The following is a 14,233-nucleotide window of genomic DNA, read 5'->3' as shown; positions in this document are numbered from 1 at the left end:
TAATCTTCTATCGTAATAATAACGATATTAATAATAAACTTCGCTTTCTTATTAATAAAGTTAGAAAATTATTTAAAGTCTTAAAGTTATATAATAATAATTTAATTCTCTAATTTCTTAATTATCTTAATAAAGATATAAGCGAAGATCTTTATTATATTCTTTTTTTTAAATATAATCTTTACTATATAATTTAAATTCTTTTTTAAAAATTTATTATTATTTTAAATAGTAATAGATTTATTATATAATAAATAGTTAAATATATAATAATCTAAATTAAGTATAATAATTCTAAATTTAAAGAATATATAAGAGTTATACTATTTTAGCTATAATATTTTTAGAATAATATTAAATTATCTTAATAAGATAATTAAGTATTAAAGTTCTTCTATATAATCTTCTAAGATAAGTTTTATTAAGACTATATATATAATATTAGAAATAAAAATAAATTTATTATCGACTAGTTATAATTTATAGAATTATATTAATATTATTTTAAATAGCTTATTTACTTTAATAAAAGATATATCTATAAAACTTAATATTAAAGCTTTAATATTCGAGAGATAATTAATCTTAATGTATTTTATTAATATAATAATTTTCTTATAAAAGTTTAATTAATATTTATTTTATAAAGAGGCTTCGATAATAATAATATACGCGGATAGAGAGATAAAAGCGAGTATCCTTCCTATTTCTAACTCTTTAATTCTTATATATAAAATTTCTAGATCTCTAATAACGACTTAGCTAAAGATGTTTAGTTTTTTAATTCTTATAGTAATTCGATAGAAACGTTCTCCTCTACGCCGACGGCTTTTAAAACTATATCGACTTATTCTTTTATTAATAGATCTATATTTTTATATAGAGTATTATCGTCGCTAGAACGATATCTAATTTTTAAATATTTAAAATATCTATCTTCTTTTTAAATTTTATTTATTAATAGCTTAGAATACTTATATTCTTATATATAGAAATTTTTAATAATAATATTATTATTTCTTTTAATAAAGAAAAAATTACGCTAATTATTCGAGAGGGTAAAGTTTTTATAATTATTATTAGTTTTATTAATCTCTTTCTTACTCTTTAAATTTAATATATTATTAATAATTTAAAAATTTATATTTAATGCTTATAGGAAAATAATTAACTTTTAAAAAGTACTAAAAGATTATTCTAAAATTCGATATCTTAAATATATAAAGATTAATTATTTTAGATTAAATATCTTATAAATATTAGTGAATTTTAAGAAAGCGATAGCTATAGAGAATCGTATATAGAAATCCTCGAATAATTCCTTCTTATCTATTACTCTTATATTAAATTTAGAATTAAATATCTTAGTATTTAATTTAATAATCTTATTATATATTTTAAATATATTATCTAATTTATTAATTATTTCTTAAGCGATTTAATATAAATTTAAAATATCTTTATCTACTTTTATTTTAATAACGTCGTATATAATAAACTTATAATAATCTTATATATAATCGATTTTCTTAAGTTTAATAGAGAAGATTATAATATTTTATCTAAATTTCGCTTTAAGGTATTAACGCTAGTTATTTTACTTATCTCGATTATTAATATTATAAAAATCTAGAATATCGAGATATCATTTATTTAATCTTATATTCTCTACGCGATTTGTAATAGAAGTATAGCGTAAGTTTTAATAAATATTATTAATAAGAATACTCGACTAATAAGATATAATCTCTATATCTTTTTTATCGAAGTTTTTTAAATTAGTTAATATAAGAGATTATTACTTCTTTAACTATTACTCTTTATATCTTAAATCTTATTTAAATTTTTTATTTTCTTTAATAAGTTTTATAGTATTAATATAATATCTATTACGCAAACCTCGAAGTTTATTATTAATTTCTTACTTATGAAATAATTAATTATTATTATTACTTAGCTGTTAAGGAATAATATGGTGTGACTCATATATGTGGTGTGGTGTAAAAGATGTTGATTAATCTATGTGGTCTGCAGGCAGATATGTGCGGTGCCAAGCCTACGCTAGTGGCCCTATGAGTATCCCTGAGGCATCTCATGACAATTGCCCACAAAAAAACAGAGAAATGCCATGTCCTCATGGCAAGAAGTATGCATGCATGATTCTTCGAATGCCGGAAATGAATGGAGATGCCAGGCTAATTAGTGGTGTGCATCCCGCGAAATCTCCTGCCGCAGTGAAAGCTTTTGAATAATGAAATGGATGTTGAAACAAGACATCGGACGGTTTCAATTCGTCCAAATATGCATCGTCCGATGTGACCCTTGCCTGCAGAGGTCCAATTGCCATAGCCATAGTGATTTGGCTGTGACCGTCGTAGTAGATCCTTCTCTTGCGTCGTCATTGCAGTGATGTACCACAATGTGATATTGCCCAGGCATGCAGAGATAGCAGGCCAAATTGTAGTGTCGTTCTCCGCCTGCTGAGTGGTGATTTGACGTGGAACCGTGGAGAGCATATGACGTGGGATCTTGGAGAGCTGAGCCGTGTTCTTGCTAATGGTGGCCTTGTTGTCGCTTGCTTTCTCCGCAGTATTCTCCGCAGTATTCTCCGCATTTGCCTGTTGTAGTGGTTCCTCCTCTTGTTCAACTGAGTGCTCTGGCTGAGTGGCTAACTGAGTGACTGGTTGAGTGGCTGGCTGAGTGGCTGGCTGAGTGGCTGGCTGAGTGGCTGACTGAGTGACTGACTGAGTGACTGACTGAGTAGCTGACTGAGTGATTGGCTGAGTGACTGGCTGAGTGGCTAGCTGAGTGGTTTGCTGAGCTGGCGAGGTAGGTATTGACTCAGCTATTCTGGTGTTCATTCTTTCTTCCATGGCAGTCATATTAGTAGCCATGGTAGTAGTCATGGTAGTAGTCATGCTGAGAATAATACGCTGTATCATTGCTTCTATCTCTTGACCTCTCGTATTGGAAGCCATGATGAGATCGATAGGCCTATCAAAAGGATCGATTTGGACGGGGTTTTGTCAAAAGGTACTCGATGACGCGAGTGTATTGGAGGTCCGGCTTGGAGCGTTGCACTATTAGGTGTTGATGCAGGCTTTGCGTAAACGTCTGATGACGCCTGGATATCCTATGAAGTAGGGCCAGGTGTTGCTACCATTTGTTAAGGAATAATATGGTGTGACTCATATATGTGGTGTGGTGTAAAGATGTTGATTAATCTATGTGGTCTGCAGGCAGATATGTGCGGTGCCAAGCCTACGCTAGTGGCCCTATGAGTATCCCTGAGGCATCTCATGACATTAGCTAAGTAATAATTATTAATATCTTTATCTTAGCTTAAATAATATTATAATTAAGTTCTTTATTTTATTATTAAAGTATTTTAATATTATAACTAGTAGTTTAAAAGCTTTCTATTAATATCTTTAATCTATTATATTAAGTATTAAAAGTTTTAATAACGCTTTTTATAAAATCCTGCGAGTTAATAATAGAAGCAAAGATTATAATTAACTCTTCTTCGATAATATTTATAAATTATACTTCGATATAACTTAAATTAAATTTAATAATATATCTTCTAATAATAGAACGCTTTTTCTTATATTATATAAACGATTTAGCTTTATTAATATTTAAGATCTTCTTATTAAAATTCTTAAATTCTTTTAAATAATATTATATTTATAATTTACTTATAACGATTTAACTTTAAATATTATTTAAATTTAGAGTTAATAGATTTATAGTTGATATTAAGTTAGTAGAAGTATAAAGAAGATTTAGTCTAGAGTCTATTTCTTTTAATATATTAAAGATATTTATTTTCTTTAGATTCTTATTTAATCTAGCTAGATTAGTCTTTATATAAATAAAAGGCTTTCTTTTAAATGATCTTTCGAGTAGTAAGCTCCTTTAGTTATAGCTATTAACTTCTTAATAATATACTTTCTTTTTAATTATACGTTTAGTATAACTAGTAAATAAATTACTATCGCTTTAGAAGAAAGATAGATAGTATTATATTAGAAACTTAATAATATATATAATAACTCTATATTATAGTATAAAGAGAATATTATCTATATAAGATTATTATAAGTGTGTAGGCTTTATAGTAAGATAGAAAGGCCGAAAGGCCTTGGTACGCTAAGCCCAATTGGGCCATAACACAAGTAAGGTCGTAAGGTCATTGGAACCGTGACACCCATTCAGTATTACCATACCGCGGCAAAGACGATGGTGAAATCGTCGAGGAAAAGACGCTTCGATACTTGGAATTGCGACAAAATCCGGATGAAGACCGACACGTTACAACAACGAGAAAGACCACAGAAGTTGCGACTATGGCAGACTGCTTTGATTGGTAGTCATCGGCCGCTTCTTGTGGGGTCAAATGTGGTGCCATTTGGCTCACCTGGCATGGGTTGTGGGAAGCATGAAAGGGAATATATCACCAGAAATTTTTCCATGTTGCATTCATTAAAACGGAGTAACGTTCCCCCCTCCATGGATGGGGGTGGGTCTGGTCTGGATATGGTCAATGCATTTGCAGCGCAGATCTGCAAGTAGACTGTACTGGCCAATCTCCCATCGTTCCGAATTCGAAAGATCCTCATCTGGCGAGCGGGATCAAAACGCATATCAATGGCATCTGCATGTCTCATTTTGCAAAAGTCGCTAAATAGTACATATACGAAAACCAAAACGTAGATAGATCTTTAAGCCTAGAATGCTAGCCATTTATCGTATGTTGTCACTTCCCCTAGGTAATTTCGCCTCATTCCTCGCTCGTCCATTAGGTTGCTATTTGCTATGTGGATTCTCCTAAATCAGATGACTAGCCCTATAAGGGCTACCTCAGTATGGGTTCCATGCCGACATCGTGAGCAGAAGCCACGATGATTCTGGAGGGGTTGGCCGTAGACAAGCAGACGTTAGCTGTCCCATACAGACTCTCAACGATTGAGCAAGATCGTTGCAAGAGCGTCTGTGGTGCTGAACGAATGCATTGATCCAAGAAGGCATTTCGAAGCTGAGCCCGCCAAGCCTTGGAGTACCGTGAGATGTTTTCCGCTCCCACTCTAACCCCGTGTGGCCGGCTGATACACGCTAGCAGGGGCCTCGTATCAGGAGGTTGGCTCCCTGAGTCAGTCACATCGGCCTACGCGCGCACCAGAGTAAGAAGAAAAGCAGGAAATCAGAAAATATAGCCTTGAGCCGCAACGACGTGACCATGCTATCCCCCTGCGTCGATCTTTTTGCTAGCGTGAACCAGCCGGCCATAAGGAAGGGAACAACCGACGGACACTAGAGGCGAGCTTGGCGTGACTACCTTACCTGCTAAGACCCTTTCCAAAAGTTGGACTCTGCTGAACCTGCTCCCAATCGTGTAACATTCTCGAGTTCAGCTCCCCAAGCCGCAGTTCTTCGCTCGCTCTTGCTATCATTTCTTTTTCATAGCCCTCAATCGCAGCCGCCCGTCCAGACTGAAAGCCTTCACTGCTGTGCCAACAATCCACAATCGCTTTGCATAGCTTCACTGAATCAGTGAGTGCGTGATTCAAACCCTGTCCACGCTGGAACGTCATAGGATGTGCAGCGTCGCCTGCCAGTGTAATGAGTCCTCCTTGATTATTCCACTTGTGCTCCGGTAGCGCTGGATCCCAGTGATTCAATTTGCCGTACCACGCTGTCGTGGTGTCATCTGGTATCCATTCAAATGAGCTCCTCCAAGGGTCGGCGAATTGAGATGCCATTGCTTTTTGGTGAGCGACATGCTCGGCCACCGTCTTCTTGTTCTCGAACTCTCGAGGCTCAGGGAACGAAATGTAGTGTTGAAAAACCCAGCTTTCCGGATGATCGGTATCCGAAGCATCATGAAGTCCTAGCCAGCTGAAATAGCCGTCTGGGTGTGGAGCAGTCTGAAACAACGGCTGATGTGGTGCCGAACGCAAGAAGAGAGCCCTGTCACGCGAGTACTTGCTGAAGCACATCGTGGTAGCAAAGTCAATGGGGGTTGGCTTTGCACTATCGCATCCGACGAGAAGGGATCGAACAGATGAGCGTGTACCATCTGCACCGACCAGCATGGAGCCAGTGACTTCAGTACCATCCTCGAATATAGCTTTCACCCCTTTCTCGTCCTCTAAATGTATTATATCTACCATCTCCTTCTCCCACTCTATATCGAGACCTTCCGATAACAAGGCCTGGAGCTTACTCCGGCGTAGGCGATAGAATCTTTCGACTTCAACCCCGCGAATGAGTTCACCGGTTCGCCCATTGTGGAAACGAAGTGTCTCAACGTCCTTGGTAGGTGTGTGGGGATCCACCTGGGTGCTTTGTATCATTGCCCAAAGTTCGGTGGGGATGAGAGATTGAAGAGCGGGCGCAGACCAATGCAAGCCAAAACTCCAATCTCTTTTCAGTGGGGCAACGTTGCTTCTACTCTCGTACACGGCATAAGGAATCCCAGCCTATGTTCACCGTTAGCGAGAGACTTCAATTCCTAGCAACGAGATTAGGAATATAAATCACAAGCGCTTTTGCAGTATCTGGGTGCCTACCGTTTTCAGACCATGGGCAAGCGCAAGACCAGTGCAGCCTGCTCCGATCACCAAGATCTTGCTCCCCTCTCCCGCTGTGCACGAAGCGCTAACGCCGGTATCCACGTCCATGCTTCCAGAGATTGGTGTACTCAATAAGCTAGCGTCGATTGGCTAATGCTCGATCTCTGTCGAGCACTCCAGCTTTGAGAGGGTAGAGATGCCCTTCCTTGTCAATGCCTCCTCAACGGAGGATCCAGCCGCTCAACTCAGCTTGCCTACAACGGTAGTCCAGCCCGTCTCCTCCGCAGATGCATGGGCCCGCAGAAAGTACGGATCCCTCTCACGCCGGCTGAATATGTAGTCACCAAGGGACGCAGGCATAGACTTGGTGCTGAGCAGGGGTTGGCTTCGGACACGCTATTGTGTGGGTTGTTTTCGGCCGGCAGTGGTACTCCAAACTGCGGTGCGCATCGATTGGCGCAGCGGGTGGCGGTAAAGTGGTAAGGTAATTACGGTAGTACCTGCTTTTAGCGGTACCGCATAACAGACACCTGGCTATAGCTGCGAAATCCACCAAACCTCATACAAATAACCGAGTCTCTCCTTTCAACCCAGTCCGTTAGCTCTTCTTCCAACTTTTGCCGAGTCTGTTGTATCCAAAGATGTCTGATATTCTTCCTCCTACAAAAATGCCTTGTCGGAGCATCAAAGACAGTCAAAGCAAGGCCTTACGAGCATGGTACAATGACGACTCGACGCCTGGTACTGGCCTCAACAGCAAGAAAACTCTGGAGGACTGTGGCCGTTGGTGGAATGAGCAGTATTAATACAAACTAAATACCTCCACCTGCAGCAAAATCCTTGGGGTCAAATATACATATCTGGACGAGAGACCTGTGCCAGATTGGAAGGATGCAAAGCGTCAACGTGCGGACAAATGGGAGGTCCTAGAAGAGGCTCTCTTTGAGTGGGCGCAACGGTATAAGGCAGCCAGACACACTCTCACTGGCGAGAATCTTCGATGCCGAGCCACGGATCTTTGGAGCCGTCTACCCTGCTATCAAGGCCAACCCTGCCCTGAATGGACCTAAGGATGGCTTCAAGGCTTCCAAAGTCGGCACAACTTGAAGCTACAGGCTCGACACAACGAGGCTAGCTCTGCTGATATCAATGACCGCACACGAGATATCATGGGAGACACCCGTAAGGCTAGTCAGAGTTTCGATGCTGAGGACATCTTCAACATGGACGAGACGGGGTAATTCTGGAAGATGATACCAGATGGTAGCTGGCATACGGAGCGAATACAAGAGGCCAAGCGGGAACAGGCTCGAATTATGGCCAACCTATGCTGTATTGCTGACGGATCACGAAAGATGGAAGCTTGGTTCGTTGGTACTATAATCTGGATTGATGTGTGATGCGACAAATCCAGAGGATTTTGAGACCGTTCGGGCAGGGACGGACACTGGAAACAACGCCGGAGATCAGCGGGTGCTAATTCGGACACTATACCCACTTGGTCTTGGCGGTTTTTCCAATATCTGGACACTAAGCGACCACGGAAAATGTTCAACTCACGACATGACCACGATGATACAATCTACGGAAAACTCTGCTATGACCAAGTTGGAGTACACTGGAAGTGCTATAGGTCTTAAACATAAAATGTTCTCGCAAAATTGATTGTTGAGATCGTATAGCAGCACAGAGTGTTGGAAGATCTTCGGCTGTCCGGGTATGAAGACCCGTCTTTAGTACCTTGGAGTATTACTTGCTACTTTATTAGCATGTGAGTCACTCAGCATCTTGGCAATCTGGGAGATGTTTGAACTCCAAACCGACCCTATGCGAATCTATGTTGTATGCTCAAGAATCTTCAATTCTTCATCTCCATTGCGTGCCACCGAGTTAGGATCGCCCTGAGCGTTCACTTCCTACTCGCCACTTATGTTGCATTTGATCATGGTCAATTACCTAGACACAATAGCTAATTGGTCGACAGTTTGACACCACCGGCCAAGCATGTTCTTTTGTTTCGACACGCTCCCTAGATGCGGTAGTTAACCCGTACATCTCCGACCTCATGCACAGCAAATTGTGAGAAGTCTGTAGGGACGTGGCATCAGATCCAAACGACAACGCCTACACTTGCGCTTTGATTGGAGTTGCTGTCGGTCGTATCAATGGTTCTCCGCTTAGCCTATATCCTCCGGCTTTCATCTTCCTTCGCAGTCCTCTTCCGTGAATCATCATCATCACCATCACCGCCAGCCCTCATCATGTCTCCTTCGCCAGGAGATTGCCAATGATTCGAGGGCGAATTTGCTGTCACCTAGTGCGTCAAGATATATCTGGTTGACGGAGCACCCACGCCACCACCCCGTTTGCTCGCTTTTCGCCCTGTACCACCCTTCCAATTCTTCTCACCTCACGGTTCCTTCCCTTTACTTTCTTCACTTTGCTACCTCGTGGACCCTTACGATGTCTTAGGCTTCTCCTGGTACTTCTGTCTCCGCGACACAAGCCTCTCCTGCGTTTTCCATCATGCCAGAACACATAGGAGGATTGCCTCCCCGTCTCTTTCTTCCGTTTGAAATATGGGACCTAATCTTACGAATGATCAGGGACAACTTCCGCAACTGCAAAAGTCAGGATGACCTTACCCATCTATGGACATGCGTGAGGTCTGTCTGCAAGCAACTCAAGGCTGAGGTCGAAGACATCTTCAAATCACAGCATCTACCAAGCACTACGTTACATTTCATCAGCGGTCAGTATTTCTTGTCTAGCGCATATCCTCGTCACCCCTACCACGGGGAAGTTGTCTACGCCAAGTGCCTGTTGTCTTGTTTTTTCGAGGCCGCTCGCTCAATGTAAAGTTTGAGCGTAGCTGGCCAGTCTCTCAAGTCATTCGATGCCTTCCAGCATCCCTCATAGCGAACTGCCTTGGGTCTCGGAGACAAAAGCTTGATCCTGAACGATGCTGACCTCTCGAGCTCGCGATTGTAGATACGTACTATGCTGAATACGACACCTTCTCTCACTCTAGAGCTGGTATCTGGGCCACCTGGGATCGCGCTCCTCTCGACCGTGTCGAACAGTATGTTTTCAAAGTTCAGCTTCGCTTCGCAGGGCTATTAGAGCTGGACTCCGGAAGGGCTGTATTCAAGATGCAACATAGGCCGAACGATCCGAACGACCCGAAGAACTTGTATGAGGGCGTTATATTCAGACACATGAGAGAGAGGGGGGGTCTTGGGCCAATGGGAGAGGCAGACAAGTACAAGCCTTCCGAAAGGCGACGACTCTTCGGCCACTCAGAGGGTTGGGGCCCGCCGAGTTACCCTATCCAAATCTTCGAACCTGAAACGACCGAAGGGATGTTTGTGATTCAAGTGCGAGCGGGACTCAACGACTGCGCGGTACCCGGCCTGAGAATCGACCAAGAGCAACGCGAGATCTCTCTTGACTGGATTGGGCTGTTCTCGCGCTTTTTCGCTGAGCGAAGAGCGGTGAATCTGCACAAAGGTATTGTAAGTCATCAACTTTGCTTACATCCCAATTCTTGGCTATTGCCTGCCAACACGATCTAGGACGGAGGACTTGTGTATCCATGGCCACCGGCAAAACAGTGTCCTCAATATGAAGGGAGCTCACCCCTTCGTGCCGACCCTGTGCTAGCAGGATTGGACTCCACTCTTATTGATCTTGCAATCCAGCTCTCCCACGAAAGCAAAAAGTCATTTCAACTGGTTGACCGACTCCGGGACCCTGTCCGCACATGGAGAAAAAACATGGGCCGGTTCGTTGGAAGTGAAAGGGTGTCTGCTGGAAGCCTTCGGCTCAAACGTAATTGCGATCGGGAAGTCAATCTCGACGATGAAGACGAGGTAGACAATACAATAGCTGATGAAGAAGCCCTACGAATGAGGGAGAAAATCAACGAATGGGTGAGAGCCAGACCAGTGGGTCCGCACGAGTATACGATCCTTACTGCGGAGCTAACTGAGCTTCAGACTTGTGATACCTGCCGTTTAGAACATACGAAATGTGAGAAAAGTTGGTCTTCCAATCAAGGCTCCATTTCGAGCTGCAACTTCTGCCTCAAGAACAAAAAGCGCTGCAGTGTCCACTTGGCGCAATTGAATAACTATTGGCTTTCACTCCCTCTCGCTTCACTCCCACTGGCGTCTACTTCGCCCACTGACCAAGTAATTCCATCGCACGCTGGTGGTGGATTGACTGCCTTACCGCTTCAGCCAGCGCTTGAGCCAATGCCAATTATATAACGACAGCAAGCCATTCGACAGAAGCAGCATCTAGATTACTCGCCAATAGCCGAGAAATCGTTATTCAGCGTCGCTGGTAGGACCGCGTTCAGTCCTAGATCCGTAGCGTCAAGTAGGACAGAAGAGCCCCTCTACACTCCTGGTAATACCTCTTACACGGATGCCAGCCTGTCACAGCAAATCCCACCTGAAACCAGTCTGTGTCTCTTATACATTTCCCTAGCTGAGGCACTGCTAATACTAATCAGTTGTCCCTGTGATGGTACTCAGCCTCCACGCAGAAGCCAAGATCAGAAAAGAGGCTGAAAGAAGCATGCCTGTGTGTGTGACGGAACAGAAATCATTCATCTCAACCGCTGGTGTGTCGTTTCCATTCAGTTATCCTTACCCAATACCCCATACCACACTTCAATGTCCCCTTGAGCTTGTCTCTGACTTCTTCTTCACACATTAGCAGCCGAGGACTGTGACGAAACGAGCACGAAGACATTAAAGAAAGACAGAATGAGACATGCTATGGAAATTCGCGGACATGGAAAGCTTATCGCGGCATTTAATCGTTGGAAAGAGAGTGGTCGATCGGCAAATAATAGTCAAGTCGTTTCTTTTCAAGGAGATGTCGAGGATTACAAGACTGGGAGCATTGATCAGAGACTTAACAGACAGGAAAAAAGTTGAGACCCACGGGTGGACGATGTGTCTGATGATTTTAACCCGTCATATGTTCCTAATCTATCTTTTGAAGAAGGAGAGCAGCATGACGATAACCAACATACCGACAATGAAACCCATCTCCCTTATCCACTACTACGACGCGCAACGCCTGATGAGAGTGGAACAAGACCTGTACCAAATCATCACGATTGGAGGGACGTCAGCCAGCAACACCACAAGCAAAGCACTGAAGGACTACCAACAGCTGGCTCCCATGGAACATACACATTAAGATTTCGGAAACCGCGCACAGCAAGCCATCGAAAACCATCGGCAGCAGGGTCTCCAAAGGAAAGCAAAGCATGTTTACGGAGGCCATCCACAGCAACCTCTCAAGGGCTACCAACAGCGACATCGTGCTTCAGCGTCGACAAAGACGATCAGTTTGGTGCCAGATCCACAGAATGTGTCATCGATTCTCAAGCTCCTGTGAATATCCTTGAGAAAAAGCGTTATGCTCAAGTTCGCAAGCTAATCTCACACTCGGACAACTCTGGATTAGGACGAATGAGTACGATCCACGAGCTTTCTACGCGCGCAATTCAACAGCCGCTGAACCAAGACCGACCATCCCCCTCGACAACAGACACTCAGATAGATCTTCACAGATATTTGACCGAAGATCTACGCGAGCATGAGCAAGGAGGGACACATCAACTTCAAGATTGTTCCAGGAGACATGGTACACTCGAGTCTTACACGGCCCCGCAGGGGCTGCGAGGAATGAACCCAGAAAAACCGTCTTCCTCAAGCCATATCGACTCCAAAGCAGCGAAATGCCAACTCACATCAAAGCTTACTTCAAGTTTGAGTGGCTGCCCCATGACGATCAAAGACCAATCCAGCGATCGTATCGTCCCACAGGTCAATGCATATGTGCTGACGCTTCGACAAAGCGCCGCTTGTCCAAGTTTACCAAGCTGGACTGATAGTCAACGCATCAACTCCACTATGAATGCCTGGTTTCTAAATATCAAGAACCTGCAGGGGAAGGCGGACGCTCCCGTGAGGAACAAGGAGTCTCGCATGCTACTTCGCTCCTTGTTGGGTCTCGCGCAGCAATCAATAGGCCAGGTCGGGACGAATACTAGCGTCACGCGACCAGGCAGGTCATCCGTGGAATTCCTTGTCAGCCCAAAATTGCAACTCAACATCATATCAAAGCATGAAGATCATCCCTCAACAAACCATGGCGAGCAATCAGGAGCGCAGCTACTGCGGACCGTACTTCCGATGCTGCAAAAGATGGGAATCGATTTTGTACGGCGTATGCACGGCATCAAAGAAACTAGCGCCACCAACGACTGGATGTCTGATCCTGAATTAGTGGCCCTGCAGACCAAACTCACACAACTGCTTGACGGACTCCCGCGAGAACTGCAATTTAACTGGCCCAAAGACGATGCTCCACCCTGCTTGTTTAGCCATTCTATGGAGAGACACATACCCGTTGTACCCTTACCATCCTCATTCGCCACAGACCCCAACGATCGACCTCAAGCGGTTTATCTTCCAGCAACTACAAAAGCCACACGTTGGGTTTGGAACCGCGATATCGTCAATGACGATGACGATGACAATCAAGACGGCAGAGAGTGGACCCATCGCCCGAACACCATAGGTGTGGAAGCTCCTCTGTTTCTTGGCGCAACGAATACCGGATGCGTGCGCGAAGCAGCAAGTGCAACCGTGGAGACGCATGCACCACCTGAGTTTCAGAAAAGGAAGAAGATCGCCAAACACGCACCGCTGGTACAAATCACGGACGGACCGAGGAGATACCATGTGAACCAGGGATTGGCCAGGGTCGAGACCGTAGACTCCGCTATGCTCGGCAAAGATCACACCGGTAACGACAGAAGTCACCGGACGACCTACCCCCGGAATCATCACACCGATCAACATCCGCACGACCCGGACCCGATTCAGGATTCCTCCTCGAGCGAGACATCGAACCCTTACCGAGCAGACGGTCGCGCATACTTGGCCCACGACCCTTATACCCACGCGCGAGACGTCATGGCCACAACCACCGATCCATCCATCACAACCAACGAGATCAGCGTCTCCGACCCGAGACCGTCGCACACAGGACCCGATCCGTCAGGAGCAAAGCGCCGAAGAAAGAAGGAGCTCCCCGGAGGAAGATAGCATTCAGGATCCGCCCATGGAGCCGGAGACATTGCGAACCGGTGTGCGAACCGCAGCCGCCGGAGACAAAACTTGACATGCGAGGTGCGATCCACCAGCACTCGAGGACGCAAAACACAATCCTATCACAGAGGCGATCTCTTCTGCACGGACGACGGGATTGAATCCCGGCATCCGACCGAAGTCGTACGAGGAACCGCTGGCCAAGTAGCAGGCCCATGGAGAAGAGAAGGGTGGGGAAGAGGAGGGCTGTCATAAGTGTGTTGCTATTTGAGACTCGACGGAATATGTAGAGAATCGCGCGTGGCGTAGGGGCGGTCTTTTTCTTTCTTTCCTTTTTTTTACAATCTCCGCTCTGCAGCTGCTCACGGGGACTGGTTTTGTGCGTATCATGCCGGATGGAAAGATCCAGGAAAAAGGAAAAGATTCCAAAAAAACGAAATGAACAGAGAAAGAGAGAGAGAGAGAGAGAGAGAAAACACACAAACGAGAAAAGAAACAGAAAAAAAAGCTGGGGAA

General features: G+C 43.7%; 4 protein-coding genes across 4 annotated transcripts; 2 read left to right on the top strand and 2 right to left on the bottom strand.

The window, feature by feature from the left end:
- Positions 1–2,199: 2,199 nt before the first annotated feature.
- HO133_006711 (uncharacterized protein) lies at positions 2,200–2,978 on the bottom strand (the record flags this gene model as incomplete). Its single annotated transcript, XM_037297608.1, has 2 exons — positions 2,200–2,241; positions 2,283–2,978. 2 exons carry the CDS (start codon positions 2,976–2,978, stop codon positions 2,200–2,202), a joined length of 738 nt encoding a protein of 245 aa, XP_037147044.1.
- Positions 2,979–5,342: 2,364 nt separating this feature from the next.
- HO133_006710 (uncharacterized protein) lies at positions 5,343–6,686 on the bottom strand (the record flags this gene model as incomplete). Its single annotated transcript, XM_037297607.1, has 2 exons — positions 5,343–6,485; positions 6,576–6,686. The coding sequence occupies 2 exons, from the start codon at positions 6,684–6,686 to the stop codon at positions 5,343–5,345; spliced, it is 1,254 nt and encodes a 417-aa protein (XP_037147043.1).
- A 560-nt stretch (positions 6,687–7,246) lies between these two features.
- HO133_006709 (uncharacterized protein) lies at positions 7,247–7,819 on the top strand (the record flags this gene model as incomplete). Its single annotated transcript, XM_037297606.1, has 4 exons — positions 7,247–7,377; positions 7,411–7,536; positions 7,571–7,670; positions 7,694–7,819. The coding sequence occupies 4 exons, from the start codon at positions 7,247–7,249 to the stop codon at positions 7,817–7,819; spliced, it is 483 nt and encodes a 160-aa protein (XP_037147042.1).
- A 1,285-nt stretch (positions 7,820–9,104) lies between these two features.
- Positions 9,105–13,714, top strand: HO133_006708 (uncharacterized protein; the record flags this gene model as incomplete). Its single annotated transcript, XM_037297605.1, has 4 exons — positions 9,105–9,330; positions 9,570–10,093; positions 10,154–10,619; positions 11,595–13,714. The coding sequence occupies 4 exons, from the start codon at positions 9,105–9,107 to the stop codon at positions 13,712–13,714; spliced, it is 3,336 nt and encodes a 1,111-aa protein (XP_037147041.1).
- Positions 13,715–14,233: the final 519 nt, after the last annotated feature.

This window comes from Letharia lupina, assembly GCF_014066315.1.
Source record: "Letharia lupina isolate WasteWater1 chromosome Unknown contig_26, whole genome shotgun sequence".
Classification (NCBI taxonomy): Eukaryota; Fungi; Ascomycota; class Lecanoromycetes; order Lecanorales; family Parmeliaceae; genus Letharia; species Letharia lupina.
The sequence above is the reverse complement of the archived record's forward strand: the minus strand, read 5'-3'. Positions and strand labels throughout refer to the sequence as shown.